Consider the following 23,039-nt stretch of genomic DNA (forward strand, 5'->3'; position numbering starts at 1 on the left):
ATCCACAATGCTTTGCAAGGAAGAATACTGAGGAGCTGCACTTCCTACAGGGGTATATGTACTAGGGGCTGACGTCAGATTGAAATCTGATCCGTCTCCAACTGCTAACAGGAGTACAATATACCCATTGGTCCTGAGTCCATCTGTCTACACTAAGGAAAATGAAATTTATCAGGTAAGTAATTTCTCCAGTTGCCTACACTGACTAATAGTAAGCAATTTAATTGAAGTTCCAAGATTAAACCTAGCATATTCGTGACGTTACAATTCACTTGGAATAGACTTAGTTTTTGGGTACTTGCCAGGTTCTTATGGCCTGGATTGGCCACTGTTGGAAACAGGATGCTGGGCTTGATGGACCCTTGGTCTGACCCAGTATGGCATTTTCTTATGTTCTTATGTTCTAATAGCAGGCATCTAGAGTACTTAGGGGGGGGGAAAAGTAACATGATGGTAAAATACTAAGTCTGAAAGATTTTTTTCCATGTAAATTATGGCTGTTATTGAACCATTTTTTTTATTGCAGCCAAAAAACGTGATATCTATGATAAATATGGAAAAGAAGGCTTAAATGGAGGAGGTGGTAAGTAACTATATAAAGAACCCAATATTACTTTTAGGTGAATATTTGTATGCAGAATCAGAATATTAAAACGGTTTGTGTGCTAATTAAACTTAGTTCAATGGTACCACAACATTGGTTAGATTTCTGGGTCCAGTTCTGTTTTCATTCTGTTCTTACTTTATTGCTAAATTGTCTAGATTTAAAAAGAAAAAAAGTTTAGACAAGGTTGATGTCCCAGTGGAATTTCTCACATGAGGGACCTGGATTCTGTTCCCGTATCCAGCTTCTAGTCCTCAGACCAGCAGGGATTATGGGTTCTATAGAGATAACATTCACAGCCCTGGCAAGGAGACTTGGCCACCAGTGGACTGTTATTGCGGTGTATGGGCAAAACAGGATGTTAGCAAGGGAATAAAAGTGGGGAAACAAAATAACAAATACCCACTTGAGAAAGGGACAGATGCTAGTCTCAAAAAAAAAAAAATTAATCTACTCTTTCAGAAAACTCTAGTCCATTAAGAAAACTTTATATCTTTATAGAGAGTGTCTGCCAATAATGACATAGGAGTGGCATTTAAAGGGCTAATCTGAACAACCTTTTGCCCATTTTTTCACAGGGAAATTTAGTTTTTCAACTTGAGGAAACTGAATTTACTTGAAAGCAGATTGTGGCTCCTAGTTAACTAACAAGGATTTCTGCAACTCCTCTGTGCTCAAGCCCTAAGTACCTCTGAGCTATGACTGGGCAGTGAAAAACCCTGTGTATCTTGGTGGTTTTCACTATTTATTGATATGCTTATGACATGGGAAGGTTTTATATTTCCATGTCAATAAGAAACTCATGGTCAGATTTCAAAGTAAATAATTTCTTAAAATTGACACTTTCAGAGAGATTGATAAATAAATATTGTGTGTGTGTGCATAGATGGGGACAGGTTGGCTAATGTAAGAGGTTGCAGACAGATGAACTTTAGACCAAACAAAAGGTGAACACTCCTTTCTCTGTTAAGCAGGATAATTAATCACAAGCATGGGTGATGTCAACTGACAGTGCTGAACATGGAAAGCTTAGAAGCCTTTCTACTTAGATTTATATGGAAGCAGAAGCCTCCAAGGGAATCTAGTAAAGTTCTTTTTCAAGAGAATTTGAGGGGGGGGGACTCAGTATCCCCAGTTTGCTTTGGTACTATGTTGCTGCTCAGGTGGGAGCTTTGAGTGGCATGTGCAAGGGGAGTGGAGGACATGGGTAACTATAGCTCAAGTAATGGAGGGGAGAGCCCCCCTCTGGAGGTTAGGTTTTGGCAAGAAGGGAAACCACAGGCTAATGGGTTGTCACCTTTTTCTCAGCTGGTGCTAGAGGTGAGGAGGGAGAACAAGGCTTGTGGGAGATAGATGGGTTTTTCATTGCATGTCTTTCTTTTTTAACAAAGATTTTGGGCCGGGAAAGAGGGGGATGAGCATGCTTTGATCCCTTTCCCCACCTTGCAACAAATATATCCCTTGACACAGAAAGATCAATTCTCTTATTATCCATTCACTATTTTTGGGTGGAATAGATTAATCTGGAATTGAAAAAACAGAAAATTCTTTTTGTAAATTTTTGTGAGCAAGCGGATAAGTTCAAGCAACCTGTCTCCTGGACCTATGCATTGTTGAATGGAGAGCTGAATATGAAAATGGCACACCAGTTGCCATAGGAGAAAGATCTAAGGGAAGTGATTGAGTGTGAATGGGAAAAATGTTTTAACTGTTGGGCAAAGCTCAGTGTCTGCTCTCATAAAGGAAAATGGGTACAAATGACTATACAGATGTCACTTAGTGTGTGATAGATATTGGAAGGGATGTGGTGCCTGAGGTACTCTTTTTCCATTTATGGTGGACATGTCTGGAAGTGGGTAAACTTTGGGAGCAGTTATGGGCCCGATAAAAGGACCTGATTGGGTTTACGATCCCTAAAGATGTAAAAATGTGCCTATTAATTATTCCAAGCAGTGGGTAAAAAGTCAAAGCGGCATTAGATTTCCTAGCATGTAGCCAGATGGACTCAGGACCAGTGGGTTAAGTGCTCTTCTGCTAGCAGATGGGAGACTGAGTCAGATTTCAAAGCTGACATCACCCTAGATATACCCCTGCAGTGACCTCAGCTCCTCAGTATCTCTGTCTCCTAGCAGATGCGGACACTATCCCACACACTAGCACCATGTTAGGAAAATTACAGCAAGAAGACAAAATTAACTTACAGAAGATGATACCTGAGGGTCCCTCCCCCAGTTGAGAATTCCTGAGGTGATTTCTGATATCCCTCAGAGGTGTGCCTTAGTCCGGTAGCCGGTTCCCAGCGTGGACTTAGCCCCCAGAGTGGCTGAAAGGCAGCGGGTGCATAACAGAGCGTGGCGGTGAAGGTAAAACCCAAACACTAAGTAGATGCCATGCTACCTATGCCAGTAATAGGAGTAGCTAATCTCTAAGACAACTTGATTAATAGCAGTCAATGGAATTCTCCTCCATGAACTTATCCAAACCTTTTTTTTAAACCCAGCTATACTAACTGCACTAACCACATCCTTTGGCAACAAATTCCAGAGCTTAATTGTGTGTTGAGTGAAAGAATTTTCTCAGATTAGTTTTAAATGTGCTACTTGCTAACTTCATGGAATGCACCCTAGTCCTTCTGTTATCTGAAAGAGTAAATAACCAATTCACATTTACCCGTTCTAGACATCTCATGATTTTAAAGACCTCTATCGTATCCTTCTTCAGCTCTCTTCTCCAAGCAAAAAAGCCATAACCTTTTTAGCCTTTCCTCATAAGGGGAGCTGTTTACTCCCTTTTATCATTTTGGTTGCCCTTCTCTGTACCTTCTCCGTCGCAACTATATCTTTTTTGAGATGCGGCAAGCAGAATTGTTCACATTTATTCAAGATGCGGTATCACCATGGAGCGATACAGAAGCATTTACACTTCGTTTTATTCACCATTCCCTTCCTAAATTCCTAACATTGTTTACTTTTTTTTGACTAGTACAGCACATTGAGCTGACAACTTCCATGTATTATCCACTATGACGTCTAGATCTTTTTCCTGAATGGTGGCTCCTAATATGGAACCTAACATCGTGTAACTACAGCATGGATTATTTTTCCCTGTATGCATCACCTTGCACTTGCCCACATTAAATTTCATCTGCCATTTGGATGCCCAATCTTCCAGTCTCGCAAGGTCCTCCTGCAATTTCTCACAATCCGCTTGTGATTTAACTATGCTGAATAATTTTGTATCTACAAATTTTTTTTTAATTTATTTATGCATTTCCATTTTACAAACAATAAATCAACTTAAATGAATACAGAGCAGGATGAAAAAATTTACAGAATTATTTACCTTATCCATCAATCCTATCTAGTATTCATATCTAGTATTGAAATAAGAGGTAATAACTCATGAAGTTATTAGTAATAGAGCAATATTTGAGGACATTACTGGGAGAATTGCTTCTACCAGATAAACAACTGAAACTGAGAATTTAAAACAGGATTCTCTCTTAGCCTCTTACTCCCCTGTCACAACCTCTTGAGGGTGTGAATCTAGAAAAACCCTTAACTGTGACACCTCAAAAAATACAAATTTCTGTTGTTGAAATACAACCTCACATTTACAGGTGAATTTTATTAACATTTTTCCACCTTTTGCTTCTAATTCTGTTCTTAAAGCTAGAAATGTTTTCCTCCTTTCTTGGGATTGCTTAGAAAAATCAGGATACATCCAAATTCTACCATCATGAAAAGAAGCTGTCCTATTTCTCATATATGCTTTAAATACAAGATGTCTATCTATGGCAAATAAAAAGGATTCATGTAATACTGCTCTATTTGTAATTACAGTATCTATATTAGATTCTATCACATCCGTTAAATTTAAAGAATCCTGTCTTTCCCCACTAACTTGAGTAGAAACTCCTTTTGGGTTAACATAATATATCTTAGAAAAAGTAGGGAGAGTAGATTGAGGAATCTTTAAAATTTCTACCAAATACTCCTTAAGCATTTCATATGGAGAAATGACATCATGGTTTGGAAAATTTATTACTCTTAAATTTAAGTATTTAAATGAATTTTCCAAAACTTCTAGTTTTTTATCATAGATTATTTCTGCTCTGGAAAACTTCAGCTGCCATGTCTCTAGTTTATAAAGATGTGTCTCCATTTGTTGGGTCTTAACCTCAGAATTGGACATTGATGTTTCAATGTTCTTAAATCGCTGATTTGAGTCAGTTGTTCTGGTAAGATTTATTACCACAGACTCTAGTGCTTTTATAGCATCCCATAGTGTGTCCATGGTAATTACAGTTGGTTTATCCAAATGTAGAAAGATCTCAGGGTTTCTTGGTTCCATTTCCCCCGTTGTGGCTGGGGTTCCATTTCCTTGAATAACATCTTGCGATCTCATAATGTGAGACGAAGTTTGAAAAGGTGGAGGAGGAGTAGTAGGGGCACCAGGACTCAAGGATGTCTCTGTCAGGGAAGATGGCAATTGCTCAATGCCACTTCCAGCACCTGTATCCACCGGTTCCATTCCTGCTGTAGGGGCAAAAAAGGCAGGTATCCGAGGTTGAGAGGCCAAAAGTACAGGGGATGACGTTGACATCTCCCTGACTTTTTAGCCTTTCGCTTAGTATGAGGCATTAATAAGACCAAGACACAGTTAATATCTCACTATTGCCTTTCTAACCCAAATACTCAACTATATTTCAATTTATAACTTCATGAGTGGAGGCGTTGGAAGAGAGGATAGAATTGTTGGTATTCACTTTTGAAACAACTAACTGCTGCTGCTCGCTGCAATCTTCTGATATTCGAAATAAAATTTCAGGCGATTTTTTTCCAAACAAAGCCACGCACCCCTTTGGCGCGCGCGGCTTCGGTGACGCGCCGTCGACGCGCCGCAGGGCGTCCGATTTTATCCTTCCAGGAAGTCCTGCCTCCGTGACGTCAACTAACCAGGAAGGAGCTCCACGGGGTCCAAAGAGTTCTATTTTATCCGGAAGATTTGAAGAAATCAAAAGTATAAGGTATTTAAGCCCCTCAGCAGTGCTTCCTCTCACCTCCACCTCTGTATCTACAAATTTAATTACCTGACTTGTATTCCTTTCCATATCATTTATAAATATATTGAAAAGCACTCGTCCAAGTACAGATCCCTGAGGCACTCCACTGTTTATCCTTTTCCACTGAGAAAATTGACCATTTAATCCTACTCTTTCCTGTCTTTCAACCAGTTTGTAATCCACAAAAGGACACTGCCTCCTATCCCATGACTTTTGTTTCCTTAGAAGCCCCTCATGAGGGACTTTGTCAGATGCCTTCAGATCATATTACCCCAATTCTTCTTCATCTCCACTGGCTCCCGATTAAATTCAGGATCCAATTCAAATCCTTAATGATGATACATAAAGCTTTGCACAACATCGCACCGCTCAAGTTAACATTCCAAATTCAACTACACACATCTATGAAACCGACCAGAAGCGCTTATCAAAACAGACTAATCACCCAACCGGCTAAATCCTCGCTGAGGAAACGCGCTCTATCCACAGCGGGCCCTTCACTCTGGAACTCGCTTCCTCCAGACCTTCGCCTGGAACCATGCCACGCTACATTCAAAAAGAAACTTAAGACTTTGTTATTCAAACAAGCATTCCCGTAGAACTAAGAGCAGGAAGAAAGTCAGTCACATATTTTCCGATTACCCCAGCATATTTCACATAACCTTGTTATTTAACCATGTCATTTTCTCATCAACCCTCATGTTATTTCACTAACTGCTATTGTATTTTATTTATTGTCATTTTTTTATTGCCATTTTTCATTGATATTTATTGTTTATTTATTAATTATTTATTAATTGTTGTTGCATTTATTTTCATTTATTAATGTATTAATTGTTAGCATTGTTATATATATATATTTTCTCTGTTTCTTGGATTAACTATGTTCATTGTAAACCGCTAACTTGAAGCGATAGTTACTGTTCATTGTAAACCGGGGTGATATGTATATTATACAGGAACCTCCGGTATATAAATCCTTAAATAAATAAATAAATAAATAAAAATCCAAATACACTACATCTACTGGCTCACCTTTAACCACATGTTTATTAATCCCTTCAAAAAAAATGAAGTAGATTTGTGAGGCAAGTCTTGCCTTGGGTAAATCCATGTTGACTATGTTCCATTAAACCATGTCTTTATGCTCTACAATTTTGACCTTTAGAATAGTTTCCACTATTTTTCCCGGCACTTGTCAGGCTCACTGGTCTATAGTTTTCCGGATCGCCCCTGTAGCCCCTTTTAAATATTGGGATTACATTGGCCACCCTCCAGTCTTCAGGTACAATAGATGATTTTAATGATAGGTTACAAATTTTAACTAATAGATCAGAAATCTCATATTTTAGTTCCTTCAGTACCCTAGGATGCATACCATCTGGTCCAGGTGATTTGCTACTCTTTAGTTTGTCAATTTTGCCTATTACATCTTCCAGGTTCACAGTGATTTGGTTCATTTTGTATGACTCATCACCCTTGAAAACCATCTCCGGAACTGGTATCTCCCCAACATCCTCATTAGTAAACACGGAAGCAAAGAATTCATTTAGTCTTTCTGTAATGGCCTTATCTTCCCTAATAGCTCCTTTAACCTGTCGGTCATCTAACGGTCCAACCGCCCTTACAGGTCTCTTGGTTCGGATATATTTTTAAAAGTTTAAGTTTTTGCCTCTATGGCCAACTTCATTTCAAATTCTTTTTGCCTGTCTTATCAATGTTTTACACTTAACTTGACACTGCTTATGCATTATCCTATTTTCTTCAGATGGATCCAATTCTTCCAATTTTTGAAGGATGTTTTTTTGATTAAAATAGCCTCTTTCTCCTTGCTTTTTATCCATGCCGGTAATCGTTTTGCCTTCCTTCCACCTTAATGTGTGAAATACATCTGGACTGCGTGTCTATGATTGTATTTTTAAACAATTTCCATGCCTGTTGAACACTTTAACCTTTGCAGCTGCACCTTTCAGTTTTTTCCTCATTTTATCAAAGTTTTCCTTTTGAAAATTGTGTTAGAGAGAGCTGTAGATTTACATATTGTCCCCCTTCCAGTTATTAGTTTAAATTTGGTCATGTTGTGACCACTGTTGCCAGGTGGCCCCACAACAGTTACCTCTCTCACCAAATCCTGTGTTCCATTAAGAATTAAATCTAAAATAGCTACCTCTCTCGTTGCTTCATGAAGCAGTCATTTATTACATCCAGGAACTTTGTCTCTAACAAGTCCTGGTGTTACATTTATCCAGTCAATATTCGGGTAATTGAATATCCCATTATTATTGCACTGCCAAATTGGTTAGCTTCCCTGGTTTCTCTTAGCATTTCATCATCTGTCTGACCATTTTGTCCAGGTGGACGGCAGTATACTCCTATCACTATACTCTTACCCAACACACGGGATTTCTACTTATATATATTCTACTGAACATTTATTTATTTATTTAACAGTTTTTATATACCGATGGTCATTGGGAACATCACATCTGTTAACAAGAAAGGAAAAGCAGCAACAGGCTTTACAATGAACATAGAACTGGTGAATAACGACTGGGGGGGGGGGGGGGGTAAACTTGGAAGGAAGGGAAAAGAGGGAAAGATAAAGTAATTGGTAGTTACAAGGGCATACAATTAAGCATCAAATTTCTACAAGAGCATACATTTAGTGTCTTGTATAATCTTTATTCTGCTGGACACTATATCCTTCCGGACATAAAGTGCCACACCCCCACCAAGTTGATCCTCCCTATCATTGCAGTATAATTTGTACCCTAATATAGCACTGTCCCATTGGTTATCCTCCTTCCACCAGGTCTCTCCTCCCATCTTACTTCTTAGACTTCTGGCATTGGCATACAGATATTTCAAAGTGTGTTTTTTGTTTGTATTAACAACCTGCTTTTCAGTTCTTAGAGATAATTTGGAGAGCTTTAGCTCAGGTGATTTTGTTTACATTTGCTTTTATTAGAACCTCTCTGGGATGCCCTAACTCTCCTGTTTCATTAATATCCTTCAAGGATACATTCCTCCGAACCATGCACTAGTGAGTGACTGTCTGCTTTCCCCCTTGTTCTAGTTTAAAAACTAAGTTAGTGCCAGTAGCTTGGTTTGCACTCTGGTTAATGTGGAGCTCATCCTTTCGGAAAAGTCTCCCCCTTCCCCAAAGGTTTCCCTAGTTCCTTACAAAACTGAATCCCTCTTTCCTGCACCATCGTCTCATCCATGCATTAAAACTCTGGAGCTCTGCCTGCCTCTGGGGACCTGCACGTGGAACAGGAAGCATTTCAGAGAATGCCACCCTGGAGGCTCTGAATTTCCTATGTTGTTGGTGCCCACATGTACCACGAACACCGGCTCCACCCCAGCACTGTCTGTAATCCTGTTTAGGTGACGTGTGAGGTCTGCCACCTTTGCACCAGGCAGTTAAGTTACCAGGCAGTCCTCATGTCCACCAGCCACCCTGCTATCTACATTTCTACTAATTGAATCACCAACTATGATGGCCGGCCTAACCCTTCCCTCCTGGGCAGTAGCCCTGGGAGACTTGTCCTCTGTGCAAGAAGACAATACATCACCTGGAGAGCAGGTCCTTGCTACAGGATCACTTCCTGCTACACCAGGGTGATGGTCTCCTACTGGGAGACCTTTCTGATCCAAGGCAGCACTGGGGCTGCCAGACTGGATTTGGGACTTGGCTGCTATGTCGCTGAAGGTCTCATCAATGTACCTCTGTCTGTCTCAGCTCCTCCAAGTTTACTACTCTAGCTTCCAGAGATCGGACTCATTCCCTTAGAGCCAGGAGCTCTTTTTGCATCAAGTGCACTCATTCAATCTCTCACTGGCGGGTGAGAGATTGAATCATACGTGTGACACTTAATGCGAAAGACTGGAAAGCCTTCCTCTTGCTGCTGGACTGCTGCCTTCATCTTAATTTTATTGAGTTCCTAGTTAAGTCTAGGATTCTCAGGGAGTTGGAATTAGAATACTTTAAATTTACAGGTGTATTTACTAATTAATCTGCTAGTGTCCTAGAAGGGGGGATGATTTAACTTTCAATAAGGGCTGGTACAATAAAATGATTTAGATAAGAGCTTGATTGATTTTTAATGAGAAAATGTCTCTTGCCTAAAAATCAAGGGTTGAGTGGGTGGGAAAGACAGACATTAGAATTAACTATCTCTGGCTTGCTTATTACCTCAGACACATACAAACTCTAAAGAATTCCCACTATTTCACCTTTCTCCAAACTTTTATAAGTCCAAAGATTTCCAAAACTATACTTACCAATCCTCTTTAACCGCCATTATATTGCTCTTCACTCAAAGAATTGAAGGGTTTGAGATAACAGCGCACACTTCCGGTCCTCCTCTACTGCAAAGGGTGCGGGGCCTCTGGAAGCTGGGGCTGTGGAATTTCAGTCCCTGGATAGCTTGCGGTGACTTCTGGACTCCTCTCCTGGGGGATGCTGGGAGCAGTATGCAGATGAGCCTTCCAGTCCTCTTCTACTGTAATGTGCTGAGAAGGGAAGATAAAAGGTTGAGAATCAAAGCAGACAGGTAGAGAGTTTTGAAAACCATAAACAACTGAAGAGAGGGAGAGAGCCTTCCTGGGAGCAGTGGGGTTGAAGAAAGTGATGAGAGAGAAACAGAAAAATAGGAGGAAATGGAGGGGGGGGGGGTGAGGTTAGATTGAGAGGGGTTGAGATGATGGACAAGATGATCAGACGTGAAGAGGTAGAGATGAGCAAAATGAGATGTGAGGTCAGAGAAACTGGTAGGGGTTGAGAAAGATGGAGAAAGGAAGATGCACATCAGGAAATATAAAATGAAAAGAAAAACCAGGAAAAGGATTCACAAGATAGACGAGAGTTTCAGACTTTGGGAGAAGAAGAAGACTCTGACAAATATAGAAAATTTAGTGACACTTAACAGTAGTAAAAAAAAAAAAATAATTTAAATAATTTCTGAACAATTTTAATTGTTTAAAATTGTGTGCCTTTCTCTAAAATTTTAATCAGTAACTGTTTATATCCCATTTTGGCAATCTTGTTGGCTAAAAAATATTTTGAAATTTTGAGTCCTGTCTGGATTAGATTTCCAAGAGAAGGTGGTAGGAGCCAAAACCTTAGCAGAATTCAAGCATGCATTGTGGCAGGATGAAGAAGGGGGAATACCACAGATTAAGGCACAGTAGGCAGGCACAAATGGACAAACTGGATGGACCAGGTGATCTTTAACTACAGACACCATGTTTATGTCTGAGATAAATGGAATACTAATAAGGATCAGCTCAACTTTTCTCTGCCGATTTGAGGATCTGTGCACTAAACATTTTTCTATAGACACAAAATGGGAGAAAACCTTTTAATATTTAGGCCTTATGGAGTGGCAGTGGAGGAATTGACTATGTAGACTGAATTTTAAAAACTTCACTCTCTCCTTTTTTCAGGAACTCAATTTAAAAAATGTGAAACTGAACTGAGTTAAAATTATGGCTAGCATATATAGTGCTTTGTAATAGTCAGATAATTTAAAAAAAAAAGTGGATGACATCTGATTTTTCTGTACCTTTTCTTGTGTGCATAAAAGCAATGATAATTACATATAGATCTTTAGAAAGATGTTTATCTGTCAGTGTTTAGTAACCCTATTTATATCTCTTGTTCAGGAGGAAGTCATTTTGACAATCCATTTGAATTTGGATTTACATTCCGTAATCCAGAAGACGTCTTCAGGGAGTTCTTTGGCGGAAGAGATCCATTTTCTTTTGATTTCTTTGGTAAGTTAGTAAAGTTTTAAGATATACTTTTATAATATATCTTCTTGTGCACACTGTAGGAAAATAGATGCACTATAATGCAAATGAGATGTGGTGACAATAGTAAAAAGCTGAGACAATCTGTCTTAGAATCTGCTGGTACCACTTTGTCTGACTAATATGTGCACTATTCTAGGTTAAAAAAAAAAAGAATTGAGTAAATAAGTCATAAAAGTTGCATGAACTGAAAAAAACCAAAAAGTCTACATTTTTAATGTTTTTTTTTTAAACTTTATATTAGGCCAGGCCATAGCACTGTTTGTTTTTTTTTCTTTTTGGTTTTTATTGGAAAATTGTGTACACAACAGCATTAAAATTATGAATTTCAATTTATACAAAATTTCTCAGATATTTGACTTATCAGACACATTGGAGCCAAGAGTATTATGAAATATATAAATATTGTGTCCCTATCTTCTCTTCCCCTGCCTTTGGGAGCAATCCAATTGATTTATTTTAGCTGTGGGAATGTAATACGTTTCTAAATAAAAATATCTACAATTGTAGGATTGCATACATTTCAGTATAGCATGAGCAACCACAGAATTTTAAAACATTAGGAAACTAATATTTTGTTACCTTATAACGTTGACTAAGAGGAGTATTTATTTTCAAGGAATCAGTTGCGGTCCTGAAAACTCCTCCCCCCCTCTTCAAATTGTGACGGGTGTGAGGTCATTCCCCTGATTCTGGAACATCCTCCTTGGCTTTTTGTACTAGCTGGCAAGAAGAGAGCAGCACTTCATGCCTTCCTCCATTGTCTCCCATTAATGTGGTGTGTTGAACTGTGCCACTGTCTCTTATTATGAGACTTTGAGGCATTATATGGTTAACCACCAGACTGTAGCAGCAAACATAGTAAGGGGGGCGTGAGGCCCAGGGAATAGGGTGAAAGGAAGAGCATAGATGAACTGAGAGAGGATTATACGCCAGCAAAGAGCATAGTGACGGAAAAATGGATAATTCTCAGTTGATTTTATAATTATCTGACTGTATCAATATGAATCAATCTCTGAGATTTCAGTAAAAACTTTAGAGGTAGATTTTAAAAACATACCTGCGCGCGTACACTGGCGCGAACAAAAGTACACCGGATTTTATAAGATACGCGCGTAGCCGCACGCATCTTATAAAATCCGGGGTCGGCGTGCGCAAGGGGGGAACTTTCTTTCTACACACACACACCCCCCCCCCCCCGCACATTCCCTTCCCTTCCCCTACCTAACCCACCTCCCCCCTACCTTTATCGGAAAAGTTACTACTGCCTCTGGGCAGTAGTAACTTACGCACCGGGGCACTCGGCCACGCCCCCGACCGCCCCTTTTTGCAAGCCCTGGGACTTACGCGTGTCCCGGGGCTTGCGCGCGCCGCTGAGCCTATGCAAAATAGGCTCGGCGCGCGCAGGGGGGGTTTGGGGTAGGTTTTCGGGGGGGGGGGGGGGGGGTACGCACGTACCCCTTTGAAAATCTACCCCTTACTGAGCATGTGTAAGAGTTCTCTTGCTTGCACCGCTCTCCAGAAGACATGCCAGCCACCAGCACTAGACAGCTCAAGCCAAAGGGATGGTGGCTGGTCAGGCAGAAGAACTAGGTTGGTCCTGTCTGCTCCTGAACCCTGCAAGAAGACCACATACATGATCTGCCTGCTCCTAAGCCACTGTCATGTTTATTGCCAAATTAATTGTCCCCTGTATAAAACACATCTGTAAGTGTCTGCTTACTAGAGTCTAGCCTATCGCTGTGGTTCCCCAAGAGGCCCCTCCCCATGGGAGGAGTCATCGCCACTTTGACCAAGAGTCCACAATATGCCACAAACCCAACAGATTGCTAACTCCATGGACTCTGCTCAGCTCGCGGCCTTGCAGGCCATTCCTGGCAAAAGCCCAGCGGATCATCGAGCAACAAAAGTCTCTGGAAAGCCTAGCTACTGCCTTCAATCAGTTACATGCACAACTGAATACTTCATTAACTCCAGTGAAAGAATTGCTGTCTCCGGTGGTAACTGTCAAGACCACCGTACCATTATCCACACCTATCCGCTTTCCGGGCGAAGCACGGATATGTAGAGGGTTTGTCAACCAATGCAGTATGCATTTTTCTTCGCAGCCTACCCTCTTTCCCACAGAAGCTTCCAAGATCATCTACATCCTATTTCTACTTGAAGGAAGAGCCTTGGCTTGGGCTTCACCGTTATGGGAAAGTGAAGATCCTATCCTGAATGACCTATCAGGATTTCTGAAACCTTTTAAGTCTGTCTTCGATGACCCAGCTCGCCAGACCGTTGCTGGATCTGCTCTGCTTAACCTCCAACAAGGTAATAAGCCACTTACAGACTATGTAATCAAATTCAAGACTTTAGCGTCTGACCTACACTGGATGTCTACATGCTTTCTTCATGGAGGGCCTCAACTCTCGCTTGAAGTACGAACTGGTGGTTCGTGATCTGCCTGATACCCTTGAGTCTCTTATGGAACTGGCTGGGAGAATTGACCGCCATATTCGAGACAGAACTCAAGAGGGTAGGAGTCCTCGAAAATCCGCCTCGGGAGCTAACCATCCTAAACCTGTGTCAATTGCCTCAAGCCTACCATTTGCTCCCTCAGAAGAAGACGAGCCTATGCAACTAGGCCGAAGTCTTTTAACTTCTAAAGAAAGACGTTTTCGCAAATGCATGGGGTTATGCATGTACTGTGCACACCATCCAAACCTGTCCCATCTGTCCGGGAAACTGACGGGCCTAGGATCTGCAGGAGGATTTCTCCTAGGCCTCACCTCTCCAACTTCTCCATTATCTTTACTAGTCTCACTACTCTGCGGAAGCCTTGAATTTCATACCCTCGCTCAAGAAATTCTGGCATGTTGTGAGTCTTCAAGCAGAATTACAGGAGACTCCTAGATTTGCCTTTACACGAGGCAAAAATCTTAGAGATCTTGTTACATGTTCAGATTTCGCTGATGAGACCACGTGATACATTGCAGAATACAGTTGAGAGAGGACATTTTCCCTGTAAAAAATGCAGTGTTTGTAGCCAATCTTTCTCTGGAAAATGTTTACCACATTTTGGTAAGGGTCGGTTCAGTTTCAAGTCCTACATAGATTGTCAATCAAAGGGTGTGATTTATGGACTGTGGTGTCCGTGTCCCTTACTTTACATTGGCAAAACTATGTGCAGTTTAAAAACACGGATAATTGAACATAAGAGCGCTATCACGCGTCAACAAATCGAGGCACCAATAGTGCTACATTGTTTACAATTAGATCACTCATTCGAAGTGTTGCGGTTTGCTGTAATTGAAAAACTGACACCTAGTAACAGAGGGGGGGATTTTGACAACTATCTGAGGAGGGAGCAGAAATGGATACATTACTTTGACACGGTAGCCCCTAAGGGCTTAAATAGAGAAATCGATTGGTCCGTTTTCTAGCACTTTGAATCATGGGAGTAGTAGTTCTAACAATGAATGGATGTCAGATGGGATGTCCGGTGACGTATGTAGTAATGGGGAGATTACGGTAAAGACAAGGGTTGTGTCTCAAGACGCTGTGGCGCCATTTTTTGAAAGTGTTGGAGGAGACGGGTTGCGCCGTCTAGGTGAGTTTGATTCCCTTAGTCTTTTTGCAGTTATGTAGAAGTCTCCATGCATTGACGATATTTGTTCAGAACCAAGGTAACATTACATAAGCGGTCTGTGAGTTTGTAGATCTGAGTTATTTGTTTTATTTTGGTTTTTAAGGTTTGGAGAATATTGGCCTTGTAAGAACATCTAATTAGATCCCCTGAAGAAGATTGTGAATCAATCGAAACATGAGTCATGTAATTTTTTGAAAGTGTTGGGACGAGCTTGAAATTTAAAGTCTGAACTATATTTCAGGAGCCTTTGTGGACATATCTTACTAAGCGGCTAAGTATTCATTTTTCCAACATGGTTAAATGTGGGAATTTTAACGGGGTTGAGGTAGTTTAATGGTGGGAAGCACAGTACTTTTTTAAGAGTTCAGTTTTGAAAAAACTCTTTTTGGGTGGTTTAAATGATTGGTAAAAATTTGATACAATGTGGGTTTGAGAACATAAGAAAAACATAGCAATATGACAATAAATGATTAAATACAACTCATTGCTTTAGAGGCTGATCACGGCTTGTGGCCCATTGTGCGGCGAGAGGCTGCAGACTGAAATTATAAAGCGATCATTTATGATATTGTCATTTGCTTTCAGATATAAAAAATGTTTATATAATTTAGGTGGTTGGGGAGAATTCATAGAATTGGATATTTGATCCTTTTTTCCTCTCTTTTTGGTGTGTGACAGTGATTTGAGAGGGTTTTTGCTTTTTCTATTTTGATTATTTAATATTGAATGTCATCTGATGGCACCAGCACAGAACATTTCTAGAGCTTTCTGAGCATGTGTATACGCTCTGCACAGCCATTGTTATGCAAGTCTCTTAAGTCTTTTTAATTCTGCTGAAGCAAAAGAAAGTGTGTTGTTCTTTTGGTCAGCTGCTGCTATTCTTTTTGGGGTTTTTTGCTGGGGATTCTTACCATTTTTAATTTCTTAAAAAAAGGTAGAGTTTTCTTTGGTCTCTTAAATAAAACAGCGATATCTGAGGAAAGATTAAAGTCGGATTAAAAAAATAAACAACTTTCAAACTCTGTTCTAAAAGCAGACACAAGTTGTCCAATCTAGTTCTACATATTTTCAGTGCTTCAGCCCAATGCATGATATGGCTAATTATTTAAAAGCATTAATATCCCACGTTTAGCCCAAGTTCAAAGTGGGTCACAATAGAAACACTCATATTAAAAAAAAAAAAATGAAGCTCAATTTAACAAACCAAACAAAAAGTGGATGTGCCCAATTCATTTCCTATGTCACACTTCCTGAGTCTGGTATGTGAGCTGGGACCATTGCCTATAAAGAACTAAGAGGATTCATCTTCAAAAGCATCTTGAAAAATAAAGGTCTTTAGCAATTTAGTATAGTTTAGTTTATTTCATACTTGATAAATCGCAAATCTTACCGAAGTAAACTGTGCATGTACTTGTTCGTTCAGGCATTGTGTTCCAGAATATAGGTGCGGCCACGGAAAATGCTCTATCCCTCTTCTCAGCCAAACGAGCAGCACAAAAAGAAGCTGTCCAGACTGTGATAATTGAAGGGCACAGGATAGAATATAGGTCTGGAGGACTGCACCAATCCAAGGAATTTCAATTTAATTTTAATAGCTTGTGGATCAACATACCGATTTTTGTATAGGATGAGCATAATATAGGGTCTGTGGCTGGTTCTCATTAGTACACAAGCTGGTGCATTTTGACAGACCTGAAGTAGTCTCAAGGAGACTGGAAGCCCCAAGTATAGTGAATTACAATAGCAGAGGCCAGAGAAAAGCATACCTTGGAGCACCATTCAGAAATTGAGTTTCAAGCATAGGCCTCAGATGTCATAAAATCAATAATTTGTAAAAAGTAGCCTTTGCAATGGCTAATTACTTTACATGTGAAAGAATCTCTCAGCACTCAAAGGAAGAGCTTAAATTAAAATATCACATGTCTTCTCCCTTGAACAAGGAGAGAAAAAGATGTGATAGACCAGTATCAACAGAAATGTCAATTTCTGAAGTAATTGGCTATGGGATACCTCCTTCCCTCATGGGAACACAAGAATTAGAGGTCTCTGTGCCGAATCCTTTTCAGTGCAGAAGATTTTGGTACTATATTCTTCCGAGAGGCACTGTGTCAAATTCCCAGTCATGCCAGAGACTACAGTTCCACCTGCTTCCAATGCTGACGGATCAGTACTAAAGATCCTCGAAATATCAATGCTGTCTGCACTGTTCATCTCAGCTCAGCCTATGGTACAGATAACCTTTGGCACTGATACAGCTCTATGATGCAGAGTCTTTTTCTCTATCCTTGCTACTACTTTTAGTCCCAGAATCAGGTACTACTTTTGTGGTACAAAAGATGTGGTTTAGACTGAAAAAGTTAGATGACAGAGATCCATTTACTCAGGTACTACTTTTGTGATACAAAAGATGTGGTTTAGACTGTGAAAGTTAGATGACAGAGATCCATTTACTCCTCTTCCATCAATAATGGAGCCGATTCTGGAAACGTTTACGCTGAACTAGACTGTCAACGCTCTTTCCTTTCTAAAAGCCTCTAAAGACATGGAGATGTAGTTCGACATCATGAGATAAGCTGCCTTCCAAACAATTCCCAGTGCTTTCCTAGGAAACAAATAAACCTCGCACATAACACTAAAAAAAAAAAAACCAAACCTTGGTATACCCCAAAATTAAAAACTTTGAAACGCGAACTAAGAAGCCAGGAAAGGAAATGGCGCAAATACCCCTCCCCTACACAACTCACAAAATATAAATCCACCCTACACATCTACCGTGAGACCATCCTTAAAACCAAGCGAGACTTCCACGCGCAGAGAATCCACAACTTACAATTCAATGCCAAAGCCTTATACGCTTACGTCTCAGACCTAACTAAAACTCCCCCCCCACCCATTCCTGATGAAGACGCTAAAACAAAATGTGAAGACCTAGCTCAGTTCTTCATAGCAAAATTTTGAAACTCGACACGTTTTCCTCCAGCCCCATTATCCACTACTGCTCTCCCAAAAAACCCGCAAGCATCCCTAAATTCCTTTGAAACCACTGCTCCCACCAAAATTTAAATCACTCCTGAAGAAAATGAAACCTGCAACACACACCCTTCTGACACAATTCCCACCAAATACCTCCTGTCCATCCCTAACATAATATCCCATCCCCTAGCTAATATCAATCGTTCAATCACCCTTGGAAATATACCCACCTCTCTTAAATATTTATTCATATTCTGTGTCATACTTAGCCTTCTAGATACATATGTTCCATCTCACAGTGATATACCGCCACATTTATTCGCATAGTCTTATTTACTCATCTTGTTACTCTTTTACATTAATTGGCTGAAATGTAAATATTGCTCTGTTCCTTTATCTCCCCTCTTCCAGTTCCAAGTTAATTTTCCCTGTTTTTTTTGTAACTTTCTCACATCCTTTTCTGATTCCCTGTATTTAAAGTTCAAGGTTTTTATTGAGAATATTGTTTATTACGCTACGTTATGCCTTTCACACTTTGTTAATTGTAAACCGGGTTGATGTGATGCCTGTCATGAAACTCGGTATAACAAAAACAATAAATAAATAAATAAATAAATAAACAAGCCTTAGTTAAACCTATTCTAAAGAAACCTAAGCTTGACCCCACTGATCTGACCAATTACTACCCAATTTCTAACCCACATTTCATATGTAAAATTCTGGAAAAAGTAGAAAACCTTCAACTAACCAACTATCTGGAAGAAAATAATTTTCTTTTCCCATCCCAATTTGGCTTCTGTAAGTATTTCAGTACGGAAACCCTCCTCATCTTACTCACAGACTACATCCTCAAAGGACTGGACCAAGGCCACTCTTATTTACTTGCTCAGCCGGTTCAAATCATATTTAAAAAACAGACAATACAAAGTCAGAATTGGTTATGACTCCATAGCAATTGACCTAGCACAAGGTGTTCCACAAGGCTCTTCCTTATCCTCTACCCTTTTCAACATTTACTTACTGCCCCTCTGCCACCTACTTTCTGAGCTTGGTCTTAAGCACTTCATATATGCAGATGACATGCAAATTCTCGTTCCTATCACAGACTCACTACCCAAAGCCTTCAAAACCTGGGAAAGCTCACTCACTGCAATCAACAAGCTCCTCACTAACCTCAGCCTTGCACTCAATACCACCAAAACAGAATTCATGATCATCACACCCCAAAACAACCCCCTCACAGCACCAGCCCTCCCACAATCTCCATCACACAACACACTAGAAACCTTGTCGTCATTGACAATCAACTCATCCTAAAAAAATGTATTAACACCACAATGAAAGAATGCTATTTCAGACTGCAAACGCTAAAAAAACTAAAACCCCTCCTCCACTTCAACGACTTCTGCTCTGTACTTCAATCCATTATTCTATCGAAAATTGACTAATGTAACTCCCTACTTCTAGGCCTTCCCAAAAACACCATCACCCCGCTCCAAATGCGCCAAAATGCCGCCACCAGTATTCTCACTAACATTCGCAAAAATGAACATCTCCCCCATCCTCAAAGAACTACCCTGTTTCCCCGAAAATAAGACGGTGTCTTATATTAATTTTTGCTACCAAAGATGCACTAGGCCTTATTTTCAGGGGATGTCTAATACCGTTGAGCTGCTGGCTGCCCCTGCGTCAGCCATGTCCCACCAGTGTGCTGTCAGAGAGAGGTAGGAGTGTGCAGCATTCATGGTAGTCAGCTTGGGCTGACTCTGCTGCTTTTGAACCTCTGCACACTGCTTGGAAGGGGTCCCCCCGACTGCTACTGCCACCGTCCCCAGATGTCAGTAATCTTGATGCCACTGTCACTGCTGCCACATGGCTATTGGGGAGGCGCCAATTGCTGCTACTGACACTGAAGCCCATTCTGCTGCCTCCTCTGTGCAGGCCCCGTGGGCTTCCACTTTCTCCATGCTGATCTCGTACATTGTGAGATCCGCATAGAGAAAGTGTTATTCTTGCACATTCCCAAAGATTACATGTGCCAATCACTAAAAAGTAAATTTTTTTTTTTTACCTTTGCTGGCTGATGTTAGTTTTCTAATCGGTTGGTCACAGGCTTTTTTTTTCCACCTTCCCTTTCTTATTTTTTTGCCAATTCCTTTTATATTGTCCTTTTTTCTTCCGTATTTCTTTTCTCTCCGTCTTCTTCCCTCAAACACAGTCAGGTTCTCATTCTCACATGCATTTCTCTCTCTCACACTCACACAGGCTCTCACTGTCACATGCTGTGTCTCATACAATCATTCATATACACAGTCTCTCACTGGCACATGCTGTCTGACGCTCACACACACAGGCTCTCACTGTCACATGCTGTCTCTCATACAATCATTCATATACACAGTCTCTCACTGGCACATGCTGTCTGACGCTCACACACACAGGCTCTCACTGTCACATGCTGTCTCTCATACAATCATTCATATACACAGTCTCTCACCGTCACACGCTGTCTCTCACACACACACACAGAGGCTCTCACATGCTGCCTCTGCAAACATTCAGATCCTCACTCCCACACACAATCTCTCAACTCATCTCATACACGCCCGCACACACCCTCTACAGACCCTCAGCCTCTCTCTCACCTCTGGGCCTCCTCTTCGCGGGTCGCCGCAGGATGGGCTCTGCAGCGGCCCTGAACTTCTCGGGCCTCTTCCTCGCTACCGGGCCTCTTCCTCTTCTTGGGCCACTGCGACTTGGGATTCGCAGCAGCCCGCGGTGGCTCTTCTGCACGCGCTGATGCTCCTTCTTCTTCCTGCCCACGCGGCTCCGACAACGTTTACTTCCGGGGCCGCATAGGCAGGAAGGAGAAAGAGCATCAGCGCATTTGAACGCGATCTTTTTCTTCGGGCAAGGAGGCTCAGCGGCCGCATGAGCCTCCTTGTGCCCGGGGGCATTGGCTCCCCTCGGGATACCACTGCTCGCATCTGCCCCTAATACTTTCTCCCCATGAGGGGAGAGAGCATATAGATGAGGAGGCTGGGAAAGCTCATGGTACATTGGCTCCAGATCCCACACTATATCAAATTTAAGACCCTCACCCTTATACACAAAACTCTACACAACCAGAATATGCATTGGCTCAATAACTCACTCACCTTCCACAGCTCCAGCAGACCTACTAGATCTCACTATCTGGCTACCCTACACATACCCTCACCTAAACTCACGATCCACACATTAAGAGAACATGCACTATCCATTGCAGGGCCAGCATTATGGAATTCTATGCCTTCTGATCTTCGCCAGGAACACTGTTTACAAAAATTAAAAACCTGGCTCTTCAGACAGGCCTTCTCATGACCCACTCCCTTGCACTTTGTATTGTACTATGCTGTAAATACTTTCTCTGCTACTATATTGTACAATGCTGTATATTTATGGTGCCTTTATTACTTATCGCCTACTATTTATGCAATCCCCCCCACCTGTTATATTGAAACAGTTTTTTGTAAAGCCATTGCATGACATTTCGTGTTACCTGTAAACCGAATTGATGATCCCAACGAATGCCGGTCTAGAAAAACTTTAAATAAATAAGGGCGCGCTAGGGACACTAGTGCGTCCATAGCGCCTCCTTTTTAGCGGAAGCGACAGCTTCAGCGGGTCTGACAACCAATGCCACGGGGTCGGGAAAACGGACGCTGTCAAAATTGAGCGTCCGTTTACGAACCCACCGACTGGTGGGCAGATTTTTTTCTTGAAGCTTTTTTTTTTTTTTTTTTTGGGAATAATATCGCTATGAAATTAAGTCGGAGGGTGTACAGAAAAGCATTTTTTCTGCTTTTCTGTACACTTTCCTGGTGCTGTCTATGGTTAACGCCTGCCTTTGGGCAGGCGTTACTTTCAGTATCTTGGGCAACTAACTAATAGGCTCATCAACATACATTTGCATGTGATGAAAGCTATTAGTTTTCGCGAGTTTGGCCGCGCATTTTCAAGGCGCTGTTACCCCTTACAGTATAAGGGGTAATAGACACATCAAAAACACACAGCCAAGTGGTGCGCTCAGGTGAGCACACTGTACTGAATCGGCCTGATATCACGTCAGTTCATTTTCATTGATGATTTTATGGTTATCTGTGGTTAGTCTTGGGTTGTTTTATGTATTTAAAATAGTTTTGTTTTATTTGTTACATAACTTTAGATTTTTAATTTGTATGTCAATTATGATTTTTATTACTAATTCTATAGTTTGAACATGTTTGTGGAGAATCATGTAACAAATGCTATGCAATTCTTTGGCACACTTATGACTATATTAATATGCACAGTCATTTTATTGAATAGTGTTAAACATTTTGCTGATTTTGACATGTATGAATCAGAATTATTTTTTCAGATCACCATTTTTAGTTTCATTTTTCATCCATTTTCCTTCTTCCATTCTCTTCCTCCTTCCTATATCTCTTGAAAAGATTTCTCATTTTGTTTTACCTGTCTCCATTCCCCAGATCTATCCTTTCCTTTCTTCTGATTTCTTTTTTTCTCTCCATTGTCATCCCTCTTTCTTTCAGTTCTTCTTTCATTTCTGCTGCTGATTCTTATACCCTACTATTGCTTCTGGCCTTCATCTCTCTCCTTCAGGCAATGTTTTGGCTGGGTTTTTTCTCTCATACTTCCCTTTACTCCCAGGAGACATATCACCCCATCCTCCAAACTACTGATACCCACTTGGCGGCAGCAGCACCCATTGAAGCTTCTGGGCTCCTCTGGTGATGCACAGTGGTTCATAGTTAGCACCTACATCACATGCCTCACATTAAACAGAAGTATTGAGTAGCCACAATGAGTACTGCTGCTGCAAATGCACAGATCATGTAATTGTGCATTTGCAGCAGCATGTGGATTAGGAGAGGAGAAGCAGCAGAAAGGTAAGTGAGGAAGCT

At 40.8% G+C, this 23,039-nt stretch overlaps 1 protein-coding gene across 3 annotated transcripts in view; it reads left to right on the top strand.

Moving 5' to 3' along the window:
- The window catches only part of DNAJB6 (DnaJ heat shock protein family (Hsp40) member B6), a 320,695-nt gene that overhangs the window by 106,461 nt on the left and 191,195 nt on the right, over window positions 1-23,039 (top strand). For all 3 annotated transcript variants that reach the window (XM_029588504.1, XM_029588503.1, XM_029588505.1), the window contains exons 4-5: window positions 527-583; window positions 11,337-11,447. In XM_029588504.1, coding sequence (XP_029444364.1) covers window positions 527-583; window positions 11,337-11,447 — 168 coding nt within the window. The remainder of the gene's footprint in view (window positions 1-526; window positions 584-11,336; window positions 11,448-23,039) is intronic.

Source organism: Rhinatrema bivittatum, chromosome 2 (assembly GCF_901001135.1).
Source record: "Rhinatrema bivittatum chromosome 2, aRhiBiv1.1, whole genome shotgun sequence".
NCBI lineage: Eukaryota > Metazoa > Chordata > Amphibia > Gymnophiona > Rhinatrematidae > Rhinatrema > Rhinatrema bivittatum.